The following is a 16,849-nucleotide window of genomic DNA, read 5'->3' as shown; positions in this document are numbered from 1 at the left end:
GGGACTTTCGAACTCGGCAAGTGACCGGTCGCTAAATTCTGCAGCAGAAAAAGACTTCCCTGATCTGCTACCACGAGATGGTTCACAACGAAAAACCTGTAGGACCGTCGGAGAGGATTGTAAAGATACCTAGACTTGTGTCATTGTTTGACTCCGTAGAGCAACCACAGGGTCCCGCAGGTGTCCCATTTCATAGTCTTGCAAACCGAAGCGCGATCTGGCCACGGTCCCCCGTGAGCACCAACACGGCAGCCCACGCAAGGCCTCAGGAACTGCAGTCCTCGCCACGGCGCTGCCTGGAATCAGGAGGCCGACCCCCTCGCTGGTACTTACCGTCCGTGTGATATGCCCTGGGCGGGTCACAGAAGCTCTCTGCGACTAAGCCCCGTCCCAGGGCCACGCTCAGGTTGAGGATGAAATGAGTTAGGCACGTTCAACGGGGCAAACGGTTTCACCACATCGTAAGGAGACCACATTCTGGCACCGCAGCCCCCTCACGAGAAGGATCAAAGGCGGAGGCGGAAACACTCAACAGGTATCTCCCCAGTGGGGATGAGCATGGAGGACAGAGGAGGAGAGGAGCCCAGGGGAGCTCAGGGCAGGAGCAGCACCGTGAAAGGTTGTATCTGGGACGAGGCACCTGGACCCTAACCTGTGGGTATTAACCTCCCAACATGGTGAACACTACCCATCATCCAGTCCTTGGTGAGCTGGAAAGGTCAGCACAGAACCCCTGTAGTATTTGTGGGTCGTTGTTAAAATCCTGCCTCAAGTTTATTCTTCTAGGTAATCTCTTCCCATTTCCTCTTCTATTATTCCATCATTCCCAGCATTTCCCTTCCCACCCTCTCTCCTTCCGTCTGGCTGCTCTCTTCTCTGAACAAGCATCTGTCTGTCAGGATAGCAAAGCACGTTACGGAACCACAGGCGGAATTCTTACCAACCAGAATGTGGTATGTGGTCTCAATTTGAAGTTACCTGCAACCCGGCTCCGGAATGAATTATCTTAATGTGTTATGGCATCAAACTGTTGGCTATCAGAGAGTGACCGACCTCTGGGGAAAATTTAAATTATTGGAAATAAAAATGGAAAGAAATAATTCTTCAACATTTGGTTGCATTTTTTTTTTCTTTTTGGCCCAGTGTGGAGTCCAATGTGGGGCTCGAACTCACGACCCCAAGATCAAGACCTGAGCTGAGATCAAGAGTCGGATGTTCAACCAACTGAGCCACCCAGGCGCCCCTCATTGCATGTTTAAAGCCACTTCTCAGACACGTGTAAGTGTTGAACCAACCCTGATCACCTAGCGATGCTATGTCCTCTGTCAGCACACACCAGCAGCCCCGCACACGATAACCAACAGGGAATTGCGGTGGACAGACGTGGATGTCTCGAGAAGCCCAAAGTCACGCACCTCACCAGGGCAGCGAGCTGGGATAGACTCCTGTGTCAAGCCACTTGTGAGACACACTTTACCCATGATGTCGAAATCATTTACAACCTAAACTTCTCAAGATTAACAAAGGCACACTTCGGTGACAGTATGACGCCCTCCTGAACGAAACCCTGCACATTTTCACAGAATACGAACCTTTGGGAGGTGTGAGATTGACTCCGTTTTTAAGGCACCATTGTACTGGTAAAATCCCCAAAGAATCCGCATGGCACAGCATTGAGAGTTTACTAGGTTCTGGTCTTAGGTCATCAATAGTCACTTGAAAAAAATGATTGTTAAAAACCTGAAAGAAAAGACAAACCACAGAGTCAAGGGTTAATTCCTTGGGATTTTCACGTAAAGCTAGTATGAAATGCTGGCACGGCTTCCAAAGGCAATAAATACATTTCATCAAAATATTTCAGCACAAACGGGCACTGCAATGTATATTACTAAATTGATCCAGTTGCTAATAAGTTAAGAGTTGATCACTGCAGTCATTTTAATGGAAAGAGAAGCAAATGAGTGGTAGACACAGAAAACAGAGAAGGTAACAATAGGGGTGACTTTAGAGAAGTCAACCGACGGCCGGGGCTGGAAGAAAACCAAACTTATGTGGGAAGACAAAGCCAGGCCTTCAGCAATGCCAAGGCAGGCCCTGAAAGGTCAATGGTTTCTCCTTGTCCACAGCAGGGACCCATGTGCTCACACCAGATCACTCAAGAAGGTCCACCGTCTGGCTTAAGGACTTCTGGCTTCATCCCGCCTCACAGCCCAACAACCACCCCAGGCTCCAGCCCAAGAAGAATCACTCTCCCAGGCACATCCCTGCTTGACATCCTCCCAGCCTCAACACCCAATCTGCCAAAGCTCTTTCAAAGCAACAGTGTATTTTTCAAGGTGCGTCCCAAAAGTCAGTGCTGCTGGACTGTTTTCCTGACCACTCCAGTTAGAGTACAGAGCCCCCAAAGCTTTAGCCCTGCACCTCTGTCCTGAAAGTCCTCATTCCTTCCTGGGGACTGACCCCAAATGGGTCTCCCCCAACAGATGCTCTGAGGGCAGTCTCCTCTCTGTTACTCATCAAGCTGTTCCCACGACGCACAGAAAATGCTTTGTACACAGAACTGCACAAACAGCCACTGCGTGTAAGGAAAAACAAAATATATCAGTGACGAAATAGGAACCAGGCACGCTGATGGGAAGAGCAGAATGCAAAACTGGGATGGGACCCAGCACTTTAAAGCATGATGGGGGTAAAGGGTCTAGTATGTGCAACAGGCCAGGAAGAAAGACATCATTTTAGGAGCTCAACAGACATAAACCAGTCTTTCTTAGGAAATCCTAACACTCTTACTAAGCTATGATTCCTGGCTGCTTCATTTACAAAATACCTTCTGGAAGCAGTCGAATTAAAAACGAAAGCAGCAGAGTGCACTCACTTCTGTTCTTCTCGATGTGAATTCCGGTAAATGGCGATTGTTGTGTTGCCTGAGGTCTGCCTTTGAAAGTAGACTTTACAGAGCAAAGGACCAAACCTCACCTTCCCAGTGAGATCTTCCTGCAGCCTGATTTAAAACCGCATCTTCCCTCCCACACTCCAGCCTTCCCCCCTCTGCTCGTCCCTTCCCTGCTGTGTCTTTCTCCTTAGCATGGAACATGTAACATTCTATATGGATTTACTTACTTTGTCTCCTCGCCTCCCCCCCCCCATTAAAATATAAGCTCTGTAAAAGCAGGGACTTTTGTCTACATTCCCAGTGTCCAGAATAGTACCTACCAACGCCAGTGGGATGGGATGTAGTCTCACATGTGCATGAGACACACACACACACACAGAGGTATATTACAAGTGTGGGATTCCAGTGGCTGCATCTCTTAGCACCACTGGACCCTGTAAGCATGTGCACTAAGGAATCTCCAAAAGTTATTAAAATGCACATTCATGTAATTCATTATCTTCAAATCCATCAGGGTCATGGTCCACATGGTCCAGAGCCAGCAGGTCTCAGAACTACAACCTAGAGCATTAACCAACTGGCCCAAAACTACGTGGCTCAGAGCTAGCCATGAAAGAAACAGAACCAAGACTCTTTCCCTAAATAACACGGTAGATTTCACATACGCAGTTACATCATCATCATCTGTCAGTGCCATACTGTTTTAGATCACCAAAAACACCATCTAGAATCTCACTGTACAGTTAAAGGCTGGGCATTTCATCCTGGAGCTGCGACACAGTTAACTACCTGCCTGTCTATTGGCTTTAATGTTATTTATTTATTTCTTCAACAGGTGTGCCATGAAGAAAAGCCCCGAGGAAAACGAAAATGAAATTTTCATTATGATGAGTAGTAACAGTGCAGCGTTACGTTCTCAAACATACTACTCTAAAACCTTTTCCAATGTCAGGAGGAATAGGTTTAATTATAAATACCGACTACATTAGGAATCTCCTGATATTTCACTCTCTGTAGGGGAGTCTTGAACCTGGGGACATGCCCGTTGACATCCTAAGAGGCCAAAGCCCACACTGTAATCCTTACATTCTATAACAGGGTCAACGGGAGAAGAAAAAGGGGTGCATGCAGAACAGAAAGACTGAGTACGCTATCTTTGGTAAAAAGGATAAGAAAAGCTAAAATGAAAAAGAAAATGTACCTTAAAAAAATCAGAGAAAATATCTTCTCTGCCCCCGCCCCCCAATAAGACTTACTTAGAGAAAAAATTATTGATCGGGAAACCAAACTACTGTTCCTGGAAATCTATCCAACAAGATGAGGATATTTGGGCTGACTCTAACCATAAGCAGTACGCCACATCCTAACATGATAGATTATGATTATTTACAGGCATGAAAGTGTGAGTTCACTACTGACGGCACTCGGCACATCTGCACCTGTTTCCTTTACTGTGTGAACACCAGGCGAAGCTGGCACCATAGCCTCTTAGAATGAGGACAGGGTAATATGTGTCCAGGAATCACTGTATCAGCTGCTGCTGGAACAAAGGGAAATTCTGGCCAGGCTTCCGCAAGGTATCATCCATCAGTTCTGGGAAAATGTGCACCTCCCAGAATACACACTGAAGAACCCCAAAGGTCGATTTAAATAAAAAGGCTTTTAATGCAAGGTGTATGACTATGAGGACGTAAACTGCAACCCCAAAAACCATCCTGCAACTTATTCTTCAAATAAATTACTCTAAGAGTTACATAAAAGTAATTTATGTTCTACAGAAAAAATATTTAGAAAAAAAGAAAAAGGCATTTCATGATTATAACCATTTCCCATACTCTGAAATACATTATCACCACTGTATTTTTCAAATTTTACCAAATCATGAATAAAAGAAGAGCATACAAAATGACTCTAGAACACTCATCACTGAATTAACAAATCCAGTCTTCCTGGGTAAAAGAAATTAAAATGGAATTGACTTTTGGACCGTTAATTAAGTTCCCTCACAGAAGGCTGTTAATGGCAACATACACTGGGTAAGAACGCTGGGCTTCTCGGGGTCCCCGCCACCTGTTAGAGGGTACTTCAGGCGGAGACACGTACTGTAGGTGTGACTTCCACAGGTGACTTCTGTGAGATTATCTGCACGGCCAAGGGAAATTACAATCTTGAAAGACCATCAGACCATCACAAAAATGACTTCACATTAAAGGTAATTTCGTTTTACATTTGCGAAACACAGAGACAGGCTCTTCCTTTACGGAAGGAAAGCCAGTGGCAAAAAGGAAGCGGACGCGGGGACACACACTGGAGATGGGACACCGGCGGGCATTTGCTGAATGCAAGTCAACCACACCAAGGACTGCCAGTGGACGAGGACCAAGTGACTACTGCAGTGATTACCGTGTGTGACTGCCAAGCAGTTCGTGCGAATGAGAACGGGAACAAATGGACGCGTGGGTGTGACCCAGGCTAACCACAGAAGGTGGCACATATTCATGGCAGAGTTCACTGCTGTAACTCAGCTGTGCACCTGCACCTCGTTTCAGGTCACTCAAGGACATCGACAGTGCGGTCCGTATGAACCCCAATCTCTCCTGCAGCAGGAGGCACGTGACCAGCCTGGCTGTCTGCAACCAGTGACATAAGGGGTGCTTGGGACAGCACGGCCCAGGGAGAAGGCGCTCGCTCCCCGGCCGGCGTGCTATTCGGCGCCAGTGTGCTGTTCACTGCGCTGCAGCCCGCCCCGGAGCCAGCACATGCCAAATGGCCCGCTGTGAGCAGGTCGGCGGGAGGTGGAGGTGAAGAGCAAGGGAGGGAAGCTCACCTTGGTCACTGATGCAGGACAGATATGAAAGGGCTCACTCAAATTCACTGTTTCTAGCTTCATCCCAACTGTGAAGAAATGGCTTCGCAGATCTGCATGATCCTGTGGGGGGAAGGACAGAGACGCTGAAAGCTGACGGTAGTGTAAATGAACTCGGGCGCTCTCCGGACGCTCTCCTTGAACATTTTATCGGGTAACTAAAATCGGATTGAAATAATTAACCCTCCCATTTCAAATCTCTCATTATTGCAAGATACTCTGGATTTAATAATTTTCTGCGGGCTAAATTGCTTTTCCCAGGGAAGGAAACAAGCCTTTGTGGCCATACTTAAATTTACACTAAGCAGAAAAATTCACGTTGCCCTGCTTCGGTCTTCTAGGAGCTCTAAGAGAAGCACCTCAGAGCAGTGGGGCAATCAGTCATCTGAAACACACAGTAGGTGCATCTTCAGGAAACGTGGCCTCTTGCTCCTGGAGCTACTTCGCGGGGCTTCGGGGAGACCCGGTGGCCGACACGGCTTGCCCCCGCCTCCTGTGCCCAGGAGCACACAGCTTATCAGTTACTGGTGGTAAGCCGCCGATCCTGGGAATGCGCGCATATAAAGGTCCAACGCAGCCCTGCACACAATCAGAACCCGACTTCTGCTCCAGAAAGATGAGCAACACCCCCAGTTTAATAGGTGTCTGACAGTTTTATAACCCACTCACAGCAACCGTATGCGTGCAAGATAGAGCCTTCCTGCCTTCCCAAGAAAACAAATTTCAATATCCACTTTCCCTATACGGCAATAGATGAGGCTGGCTGGACTCTGGATACCAGGATTTATTTTGCTGAGATGGAGGTCATCTCATAACTCACAGCCCGGATAAACGCTGGTGGATAAATAAACGTATTTGCAGCCCGTCCCTGAGGGCATTACAGCTGCAAATAAATCCTGCTAGTTCTAAATACATCAATGGGCTGGGAAGTAACACAAATACCGAGGGATCTATTACTTTCTTTTATCTGCAAATCTAAAGTGGATTTTTAATTAATTCAATGATGTCATTCCACGTGCGACTCCGAGGATCGCTGGCAGAGTCCCGCAGGGCTGGGACCGCTCCCCCAGCAAAAGGTGCTCAGGGCAGGTGGTGGAGAAAGGAGACCACAGAAGACCTGCTTACGAAACTCCCCATCACTCCACTGCTTCACCAAAGACAGTGCAGACTTCAGACACCCACAGAACCACAAGGACCCTGTCTCATGTCGCCACAGCCGTCTGCAAAGGGACCCACACCCAGTGGGCGCACAATAAATGCTGGGTCTGGCCAAAGCAAACGGTACCACATCTGGGGGAGGGCTGAGGGGGTGTCCGACAAGAAGGGATGTGTTCAGTATGCAACGACATATGATAAAAACTCATGGACAGAGCAAGCCCGTTCTCAACCTTTACCAATTCCTTAAGAACTTAACAACCAACACTTGACAAAAATCATATGCACACGAGGCAAAGCACAAGGAAATATTCTTAAGTGCAGGAGAAGATTTTATTGTTTTATACTGATAATACAGCGGGGTTTTTTCTTTTTAAAGATTTTATTTATTTATTTGAGAAACAGCAAGCAAGCACAAGCGGGGTGGGAGGAAGGGAGGGGCAGAGGGAGAAGCAGACTCCCCGCTGAGCAGGGAGCCCCAGGCCGAGTTTGATCCCAGGACCCCAAGATCATGACCCAAGCAGAAGGCAGGTCATTAACTGACTGAGCCACCCAGGCATCCCTACAGCATTTTTTTTTTAAGATTTTTTATTTATTTATTTGACAGAGATAGACAGCCAGCAAGAGAGGGAACACAAGCAGGGGGAGTGGGAGAGGAAGAAGCAGGCTCCCAGTGGAGGAGCCCGATGTGGGGCTCAATCCCAGAACGCCGGGATCACGCCCTGAGCCGAAGGCAGACGCCTAACTAGACTGCACTACCCAGGCGCCCCCCTACAGCATTTATTTTTAACGGTGGCTGGGAAGCTGGCTCAGAAAAAAAAAAAATCAAAAGAAACAGTACAGAGAGTTAATGCATATTAACACACATCAACCACAGTGCCAAGAAAGGGCCAAAATCCACCAGGGATGAGACAAAAGCGGTAAACTTGAACCGAAAAGCACAAGCTGACACCTGTAGGAAAAGATCGAAAGTTACAGTTCCTGCCAGACATCAACACCCTCCCAGTATCTCACCGTCAGGGGGAGCTGAGGCACATTAGTGGGTTGTGCAGATAAAAACTTTTCCCCTTTTAAGTACAAGAACCCTTTCCCCTTTTGAAAGAAGGAATTACTCCCAAGTTGTAATATAACACAAACTTCGCCCGAATATAGTCAACAAGTTGAAGCAGTCATTAATTTCCCGCTTGACAAGACAGGAAAGCCTTCAGGTACTAGGGACGCACGTGTACTCCAGCTGAGCCTTGAACAATGTGGTGGTTAGGGGCGCCAACCTCCCGCACAGTTGAGAATCTGCGTAGAACTTTTGACTCCCCAAAAAGTTATGAGCCTACTACTGACTAGAAAAGCCTTACTGATCAACCCCATAAACAGTCGATTAACACATATTTCGTATGCTGTCTGTATGATAATGCATTTTTACAATGAAGTAAGCTAGAGAAAAGAAAATGTTAGTAAGAAAATCATGGAGATGGGTAGTAAGGAGGGCACGTATTGCATGGTGCACTGGGTGTTCTACGCAACTAATGAATCATGGAACTTTACATCAAAAACCAGGGATGTACTGTATCGTGACTAACATAATAAAAAAATATTATTATTAAAAAAAAAGAAGAAAGAAGGCCTGATGGTCAGAAACAGATAATGAAGGAAAGAAAGAAAGAAAGAAAGAAAGAAAGAAAGAAAGAAAGAAAGAAAGAAAGAATAAATAAATCATGGAGAGAACACATTTCCAGTACTCGACTGTATCTACTGAAAAAAAATCTGCGTGTAAGTGGAGTTCAAATCCACACGGCTCAAGGGTCCACTGTGTAATAAACGGCCTAGACGAAGGTAAGGTTTTCACAGAAGTTCTGTTTCTCTCTGCTATCAGATGTCCCTCCTTGCTGCCATGCTCCCTCTCATTACTCACAGCTACAAGGCTAAACATTCTCGAGGTGTGGTTCACCAATAATAGGAAATGTGTAACTTCTGGCTGCCTCTGCCCCAGCACTCTCCTTGCAACTTCGATCCATCACCTGGCTTTGCTTCTCCTTTCTGTTTCTGCCGTCCGGGGTGCCGGACAACATTCTGGGCTTCTGGTCTACCCACTGTCTTCAGCCCCTCTTGATTTCAGGTCTGTGCCCACTCTTTGCCCCAGATACTTCTGTTCCTACCGTTGCTGTGAGTAGAGCCAGCTTTCCAAGTAGGGCTGATGCAGGACTGACAGACCCTCTCTACGTTCCAGGCTCTCAGTTTGACTTTGACCACTGACACGAAGTCTCTAGCCACATCTACACCCCTCCTGGATCAATGCTCCAAGCCCTACCAGATTCCAGTGCTGCACCAGGAACCCTACACTACTAGATGTCCCTTAACAGCTGCCTTGTTTTATTCACAGTTGTCCGGTGGGACCAGGCACTGGCTGCATCGAGGCTCAGGGCAACAATTTGCTCCTCAGATAACCTCCTTCCAGAGCTGCAGCTGGTGTTAAAAGTGTTTATAGTTCATGGTTTCAGGGTATCCTGCAAATACTCTATGTCTAGGTAAAGAGGGGATCATTTTGCGCAGAAATCACACGCTCTTCCCTCTTTCCTGGAGTGGCCATGTGCTTGTTTGTCCTCCACTGTCTCTGTCTTTCTGCTCACCCATAAAAATACCATTCACATCAAAATACAAGGCCATATGTGAAATGAAAAGATTAATGACATTAATATTTTAAAAAAATTAAAATGGTGTTGACAGTATTTTATCTCAATGACATTAAAATATTTTTAAGCAACTGAGGGGCGCCTGGGTGGCTCAGTCGGTTAAGTGTCTGCCTTCAGCTCAGGTCATGGTCTCAGGGTCCTGGGACTGAGCACCGTGTCAGGCTCCCCGCTCAGTGAGGAGTCTGCTTGTCTCTCTCCCTCTGTCCCTTGTGCTCTCTCTCTCTCTCTCTCTCAAATAAATAAAATCTTTTTAAAAAATCAAATATTTCTAAGCAATTTAGGACTAATGCTCAGTGAGCAAAGGTTTACAAAGCAGTCTTCTCATTGTCAATCATGGCTCAGATTTCCTACATCTTAAACTACTTCTAGCTTTCAATGACTTGCAAGCACACAGACCTCGGCCTTGTAGAAATGCATCTGTTCCAAACTATGTGAAAATTCTTCAACCCTATCATTTCATATATTGAAAAAGGAAGCCAGACATTATGAGAAGTAGCTGCATCCAAACATGGGCGTTTATATTCTGGTCTCAAATAATCCACATCTATGCAGAAGAGCCTCTTAAATGAATACTCTCAACTTCAGAGACAAGCCCAGCAACTATGCAACACGCTCCTGTATCCCCAGCCCCACCTTCCGCTTTCTTAAAGTCACTTGTTAATCAGTACATTAAAAAAAAAAAAAGAAAAGAAAGAACAATCCTTCAATGACCACCCATTTCAAAAGCAAGTCAACACAATGAAAATTTTTAAAATCCAGGAGCAAAGACGGATGACGCTCCCGAGTTTGATGATGACTATACATCTACCGCCCTGATGCGTCTGTCCTTCGTGAACGATGATGTCAGAAACGTTGCACTACAAGAGGCAGATAGTACCTGCTCACAGGGCTGGCACTGACACCTCCCGCCGGCCCCCGGAGCCCTTGAAACACACTGGACAGGCAGCCACGTGTGCAGGGCAGTATTTCCCAGCCAGGGCTGAACTCTCCCATTTGTGTTCCACCATTCATCCTATAAAGACCCCAACAAGTATTTATTGAAGTACGTTGAAGAAATGTCCAAAACTAGATGGATTTCTTGATATTCATTCCAATTCCATATTCTATGGTTCACTCAATAAACATGCAGTAAACACCACCAAGATACCACACACACAGAGTACTCCATGACGTAGGAAACACACACACGTACGCACACGTTATCAGAGGGAGAAGGAGGAAAACAAGGGACAGCTATCGAAGATCCAGGCTTGAAGAAATTCCAGAACGAACATTTTTACTGCAGCTAGAATATAAAAATCACTACTGCCACGGCGACGGCGATCTGAGGATTTACAGGAGGGAATCTTAATTTGGAATAGGAAAGCACGTGACTTGGAAGGGTAAAGAAAAGATGACGGGAAAGTGGCTTGGTAAATTTAGCTCGGGAGTCTGGGCCTTCAAATACCGGGTTTAGGCATTTAAGTCTGATCAAAAAAGGCAAAGGGAGTCACTGACACGCCTAAAAAACACAGAATTTTTTATGATAATTAAAGAATTCAATGCCAGTAAATTTCTGAATAAGACAATGCACAGACCTTCTGAGCTCTTTGTGTGTGTGTGTGTGTGTGTAAGTACATTCATATTCATATACGAGGAAAGGTACAGATCCTCTCATTGAAAAACAAATTTAATCGCCCCCAGACCATTTACTTAGGGCTGCTCATGCAGGGTACCCACATTCATTTATGCAAACACCAGCTAATCATTCTCGATGTTAAAAAAGAGAGTGTTCCTGGCCCCTGAAGATGATCTGCAAAACTGATTATCCACTGGGAGAGAATGGAAAATTCACTGTGGTTTGAAAGATTCATTCTGGCCTTTGCAAAAGCTCTAGAGAACCATTCCCACCTCACAATTATCAGATCGAGAATGACGTTACTCCTGAAATCAGGAGGGATTCCTAAATCCTCAGCACGTTCACAAATATGCCTGCCACATTCAAGAAACACTGTTTATTTAAATGTACCGGAGTCCAGTTAAATTGCTTACAGAAAAACTTTCATTTAAGAAACGCGGGCAATGTCATCCCCATCTACACTCATCGCTACATGTTTTATTCTTGCCCTAAAGTAGTTTTATATTGATCAGAAGTAAAACGCCCTTCATTTTATTGGAGGACTGTCTTACCAGCCTACCTTAACAATCGCTCTTCAGGGAACCTTATTTTCAGTGGAATGACAATGTAAAAGAGATTATGTATACATCCACTTCTGTTTTCCATCAGCTTTATTCCCTCCAGAACCCAGGAGTTCCCGCACTCTCGCACTACCATTCAGGCACTCTGCACTGAGAATAAAATTGGTTTAGCACATGATACCAAAAACGGAAACCGTAACAACTCAACATATTGTAAATACCTGTGAGCACTTTCTCGCATTACCATTTTCCCCTCACAGCAGACTACAGGGGAGTATCCAACCTACAGTAAGGAAAATAAGACACAGAGAGGGGGTGCCTGGGTGGCGCAGTCGTTAAGCGTCTGCCTTCGGCTCAGGGCTCTCTCTGTCAAATAAATAAAATCTTAAAAAAAAAAAAAAAAAGAAAAAGAAAGAAAGACACAGAGAGGTTAAGTTATCTAAGTAAGGACATAGAGCTCATCAGTGAAGCCAGATTCAAATTCAAGTGCTCTGACTACATCCATGATTAGCTTCAAGTTATAGACCGGACTGGGAAGCAAAGGCCAAAAAGGATCTTTTATTTAATTATTGCTAATTAGTAAACAAATAAAACTCTTGTAGCCTATGGGCTCCTAAAATTTTATTTCAAAGACAGATACTGCCAGGTTAAAAAGTAACGGCTATTAGTACTCCTCATCTCCTTAACCTCCAATTTTTGCTGTTAATTCATAATACATTTTTAATGGCTTATGAAAACAAGTGTGTCAGAGAATTGTGACACTAAAAATTACCCCCCAAATGTTCATATACACTCAGTCTTCATCAAAAATGAACAGGTGATTTCTACTAACTGCTTTCGTGTGTTCTGCAAGCAATGAAGATTTACGAACCCAGCAAAATGCTTATGGTGCCTTGTAAGCAAGCCATCCTTCATCGGTACCCATCGCCTCACACTACCGATGCTAACCCAGACAGGTTAATCTGATAAACGTGGTTAATCGAGTCCACGTTCCCGGCTACAAAGTGCACACGACTCTCAACCCGTCAGTAGTAATTTAAATACTACGTGTTAAGCATCAATCTACACGGAAGGAAGAGGAAGCCGATGATGCAGCTCCTGATGCTGAGAAGCTTGAAATTTAGTTAGAAAATGACAAAGGAGGGACCAAGACAAAGTGTCACGCTGGAAAAAGAAGTGCGGACAAACCACAGTGTCTTTGGCTATTCGGCTTTACAGCTCTGGCTGACGTCTCACTTTTGTTCACCCGAGATGCAGAGGTCAAGGAGATCGGACAACCTCAGGGCATGCACCCCCCCACCGCCCCGGTGCATGAGGTCCATGCCAGTCACCCACCACTTCCAACATCAGCCTCTGCTGCGGTCCCTGCCTTGGAAGGGCCTGCCATGCCTGGAAAAGGTCCTAGCTGCTTCTGGAAGAATCAAACACAGCTACCGAAGGAACACCCCTGTGTAGAGCAGTCTTCACATTAGTCATCCGTGAGTAAGCACCACCCCAAACTTCTCTGGCAGAGTGATAAAGCTGCAGGGTGAGCAGCGGAGTGCTTTATAAAACAGACAAACGACTCTAAGTATTAATCTACAGGAGGCTATGAAACATACTCCGCAGGACACAGGAGGAAGAGGAGACGGGGAAGATGGAACGTTCCATCGTATTCGGTGCCCCTCATCGGCCACATTCCTCCCTGAACCTGACTCATCTCTGCATTTATCTTAGGGGCTGGAAGAACTGCACGTTATACCCTCAAAATGTGGCAAGTGGCTATCACAGACTCCTGAAATAGCTGATGCTTCTTGCCACCCCTGTTTCACTAGAGAAATACACTGCACATGATAGGACACTATGAAGAATGGGGCGCCAGGGAGGATGAGTTCAAACTAACACAATACAATTAAAATGCACTTGGTGAGGATTGCCACGTAAGAAAAGCAGTGCATCCTGCCCTGTGCGGAAACCAGACTCCTAACCCAAGTTCCACAATCAAATGCTACAGGAGATTTTCCAGGGGGGGCAATATAGGCTCAGTCTTTAATTCTTTGCTCTCTCCTTTTTGCATATGTTGATATGAAATAAAACGGGCAAAAAGCAGATAGGCAATTTGCCCCTCCCCTGCATTTTTTTAAGCACCAAAACCTCTCTCTTTTTTTAAGTAGGCTCCACGCTCAGCATAGAGCCCAATGCAGGACTCGAACTCACAACCCTGAGATCAAGACCTGAGCTGAGGTCAAGAGTCGGACACTCAACTGAGTGAGCCACCCAGGCTCCCGGAGCACCCACATCTCTTAGTGTATCAACAAAATTACTGCACGGTGTCATTTCATTCAGTTCCGACATGGCAGTTTTTTGGTCCACAGGGTACTCAAAACATTGCGCATGCATCTTTTCAAAGGCCTCAATTAATTTACATAATTTCTAAGAATAGGCTTCAGTGAAGTCAAAGGAAGGTTTTAATTAGTATTACATTCAAATTGATATATAATGAACTATGCTTTAACGCCTTTACTCATATCAGCATGATATGTCATGCTAAAAAAAAAAAAAAGATCCAGTGCAATTTATCATATTGTTCCTCTTTTTGTTTTAGCAGAGATCTAATGCTCATATGTTCACTAGAAAATTACTCTCATTATCGTAGTTTCATCTAAAAATGGACATTAGGATGCCAGCATTTATTAAATCAATAGCATTATTACATTTTAATTCCACAGCACTGAATTAAATTTAGCCAATGAAATATTTATAATGAAAATGTAATAAAAAATCTGTACGCCGAACACTAATCAGCATTTCCATTCTTCACTTACAGCTGTAAATAGTCGTTTTATCTACTAGTCATGCAGTAAATCAAGTTAAAAAACTGTAATGAGAAAATGCAGTACTATATACTTCAACCTGAACCACAAGATTTATAACAGGTAACAAGAGTTGACCTATTTCACAGTTAAGTCCAAAAACTGGTACACTAGGTTTAAAAAAAAAAAAAAAAAAAAGAAAAGAAAAAGAAAAAAGCAGAGCACTGAGAATGCCTTTCATTGATTAACATTTAGCACCATAAAAGCATTTGTAAATGGCAAGAAATGCAACCTTACTTACAGCAGCACTATGGGAAAAACCACGGCTGATTTTGTGTGTGTAGGTAAACAGTGATTACATTCCCACACTTATTGCATCCTCTCCCCAGTAAAGCCAGGGCCTCTCTTCCCGTCTCCACAGCAATGCCCAGCGGGGCTGGGGGAGGCAGTCTAAGTGCCCTGGGCTGAGGCCGCTCTGGGGGGAGTCCAAGCTTCACAGCCCAGTGATGGAACGCGGCTGACATACTGTTGGCTGCCCCTTCTGCTGACAGCCCCAAATGCAACCCAACAGCTGTCTTGGAAATTGTGACCATGGTCCTGAACGGTCCCCACTCGGGTGGACTCGACCCTTCAGAGATAGAATGCAGAGCGGGTAATGAGCACCATTTTTCCACAAAGCAGGCTGGTTTTGTGCTCCGATCCTTGCAGACATGGACAGCAGCGACTGTAGCCCAGAGAGTGTGAGCTCCCCTGAACGGTGTTCAGGTGGGGAAGATCCCACAGTTTTAAGGGCCAAGTGCCAGGCAGCCTGGCACGGACCTAATACCAGTGAAAAGTCTCAAGCGTCTTCCTCACATCCCAGCTGTCCTCACTGCTAACCAGTCCACTGGTTTCCAGGGGAAGAAAGTATTCGTTCTCTGGACTAAGGCTTCTCCACCTCAGCACTGTTGGCATTTGGGGGCCAGATAATTCTTTGCCTCACCCACGAGGCACCAGTGGCAGGCTCCCACGTGTGGCCATCAAAACGCCTCCAGACGTTGCCACACGCCCCCTGGCAGGCAAATCCTCCCCAGCTGTGAACCACCGATCCAGACCCGGTCAAGAGAGAAGTCGGGTCTCGCTGAGAGGTCACGTGCACGTGTGGGCTCCTCCCTCTTCACTTTCCGCGAGCCCCCTTGGTTCTCTTTGCCTCTGTCTCCAACATTTAGTCAGCCTGGAAGCTCTGCACAGTCTCCTGGTTTGATGAGTTCTGCAGACCAACCCTTTCAGTTTTGACTTCTAGATGCTGTCCCAACAAGGCCTGGAAATCCTGACTGTGAATCTGGGCCAGTCTACACTGCAGATCCAGTGTTGTTACTTACCCTCCCAAGGCCACTGCTCTGAACACGTAGTGTATGACATGAGAAGACGCTGTGACGGAGAAAGGGAACAAACACAGCACACTCACAGTATGGTGTTGCGCCACAGATGCCCTGTGTATAATACGAGGACGATGCACGACTCACGTACTCGTTAACCTGCCTGCCTCCCTCCAAGGCAGCGGCGGGTTTGCTATTTGTAAGGAGTAAACTCTCACTTCAAACCTACAGACAAGCAGACCAGTCACCCAGCAGGGACTGTTCCCTGAGGAAAGCTTTACCCACTTGGCCACCTTGACATGGCCAGGCCAGAAAACCCTACTCAAACTGGCATATACCGTCAGGAAATCCGTTATGTCCTGGAACACACTGTTCCACCCCAGGCTGCTGGTTAAGGGAGCAGGCATCAACGTCATACACGGCCCAGGTCCAGTCCGTCCTTCTCCACGCTCTGGGGGACCACTTCCGTCAGTTCAGCTCTCCTCAGGGCCTGAAGACGGCTGCGGAGTCCCAGCATCCTCAGCCCGGCGGGATAAAGTGCAGAGGAAGAGGAGAGAGCCGCCTCTTCCCCATGCATCCTCTGGAAAGGTCACCTGTGCTAGAAACCATGCAACTGGCTTGCTCGGATACTGCCGACCCAAACTGGTCACAGGCCTCTTCCCAAGCCCACTGCTGTCCCGTAAAACGGGGCCCCTCCTCCTGGCCCACACCGGGGATTCTACTTCTACCTGGGGAACACCTCCAGCCTCTGGAGTACGGGCATTTGCAAGAAACACAGGCACTTGCTCATAGGACAATGAAGAATCATCCTGCCCCAAAAGCCGACAGACCCTCTGTCAGAGGAGACTGAACAAGGAGGAGTCACTCAGCATGTCCCAGCCCACACGACACTCTGACAGGCAAATCCTTCATACTCTGCG

At 46.2% G+C, this 16,849-nt stretch overlaps 1 protein-coding gene across 1 annotated transcript in view; it reads right to left on the bottom strand.

Moving 5' to 3' along the window:
• Nucleotides 1-16,849, bottom strand: part of SFMBT2 (Scm like with four mbt domains 2) — a 219,042-nt gene that overhangs the window by 73,494 nt on the left and 128,699 nt on the right. The window contains exons 8-9 of the mRNA XM_008705414.2: nt 5,721-5,822; nt 1,593-1,740 (exon numbers count right to left, since the gene is read on the bottom strand). Of these exons, the coding sequence (XP_008703636.1) occupies nt 1,593-1,740; nt 5,721-5,822 (250 nt within the window). The remainder of the gene's footprint in view (nt 1-1,592; nt 1,741-5,720; nt 5,823-16,849) is intronic.

Source organism: Ursus maritimus, unplaced genomic scaffold, assembly GCF_017311325.1.
Source record: "Ursus maritimus isolate PB19 unplaced genomic scaffold, ASM1731132v1 scaffold_31, whole genome shotgun sequence".
Classification (NCBI taxonomy): Eukaryota; Metazoa; Chordata; class Mammalia; order Carnivora; family Ursidae; genus Ursus; species Ursus maritimus.
The sequence above is the reverse complement of the archived record's forward strand: the minus strand, read 5'-3'. Positions and strand labels throughout refer to the sequence as shown.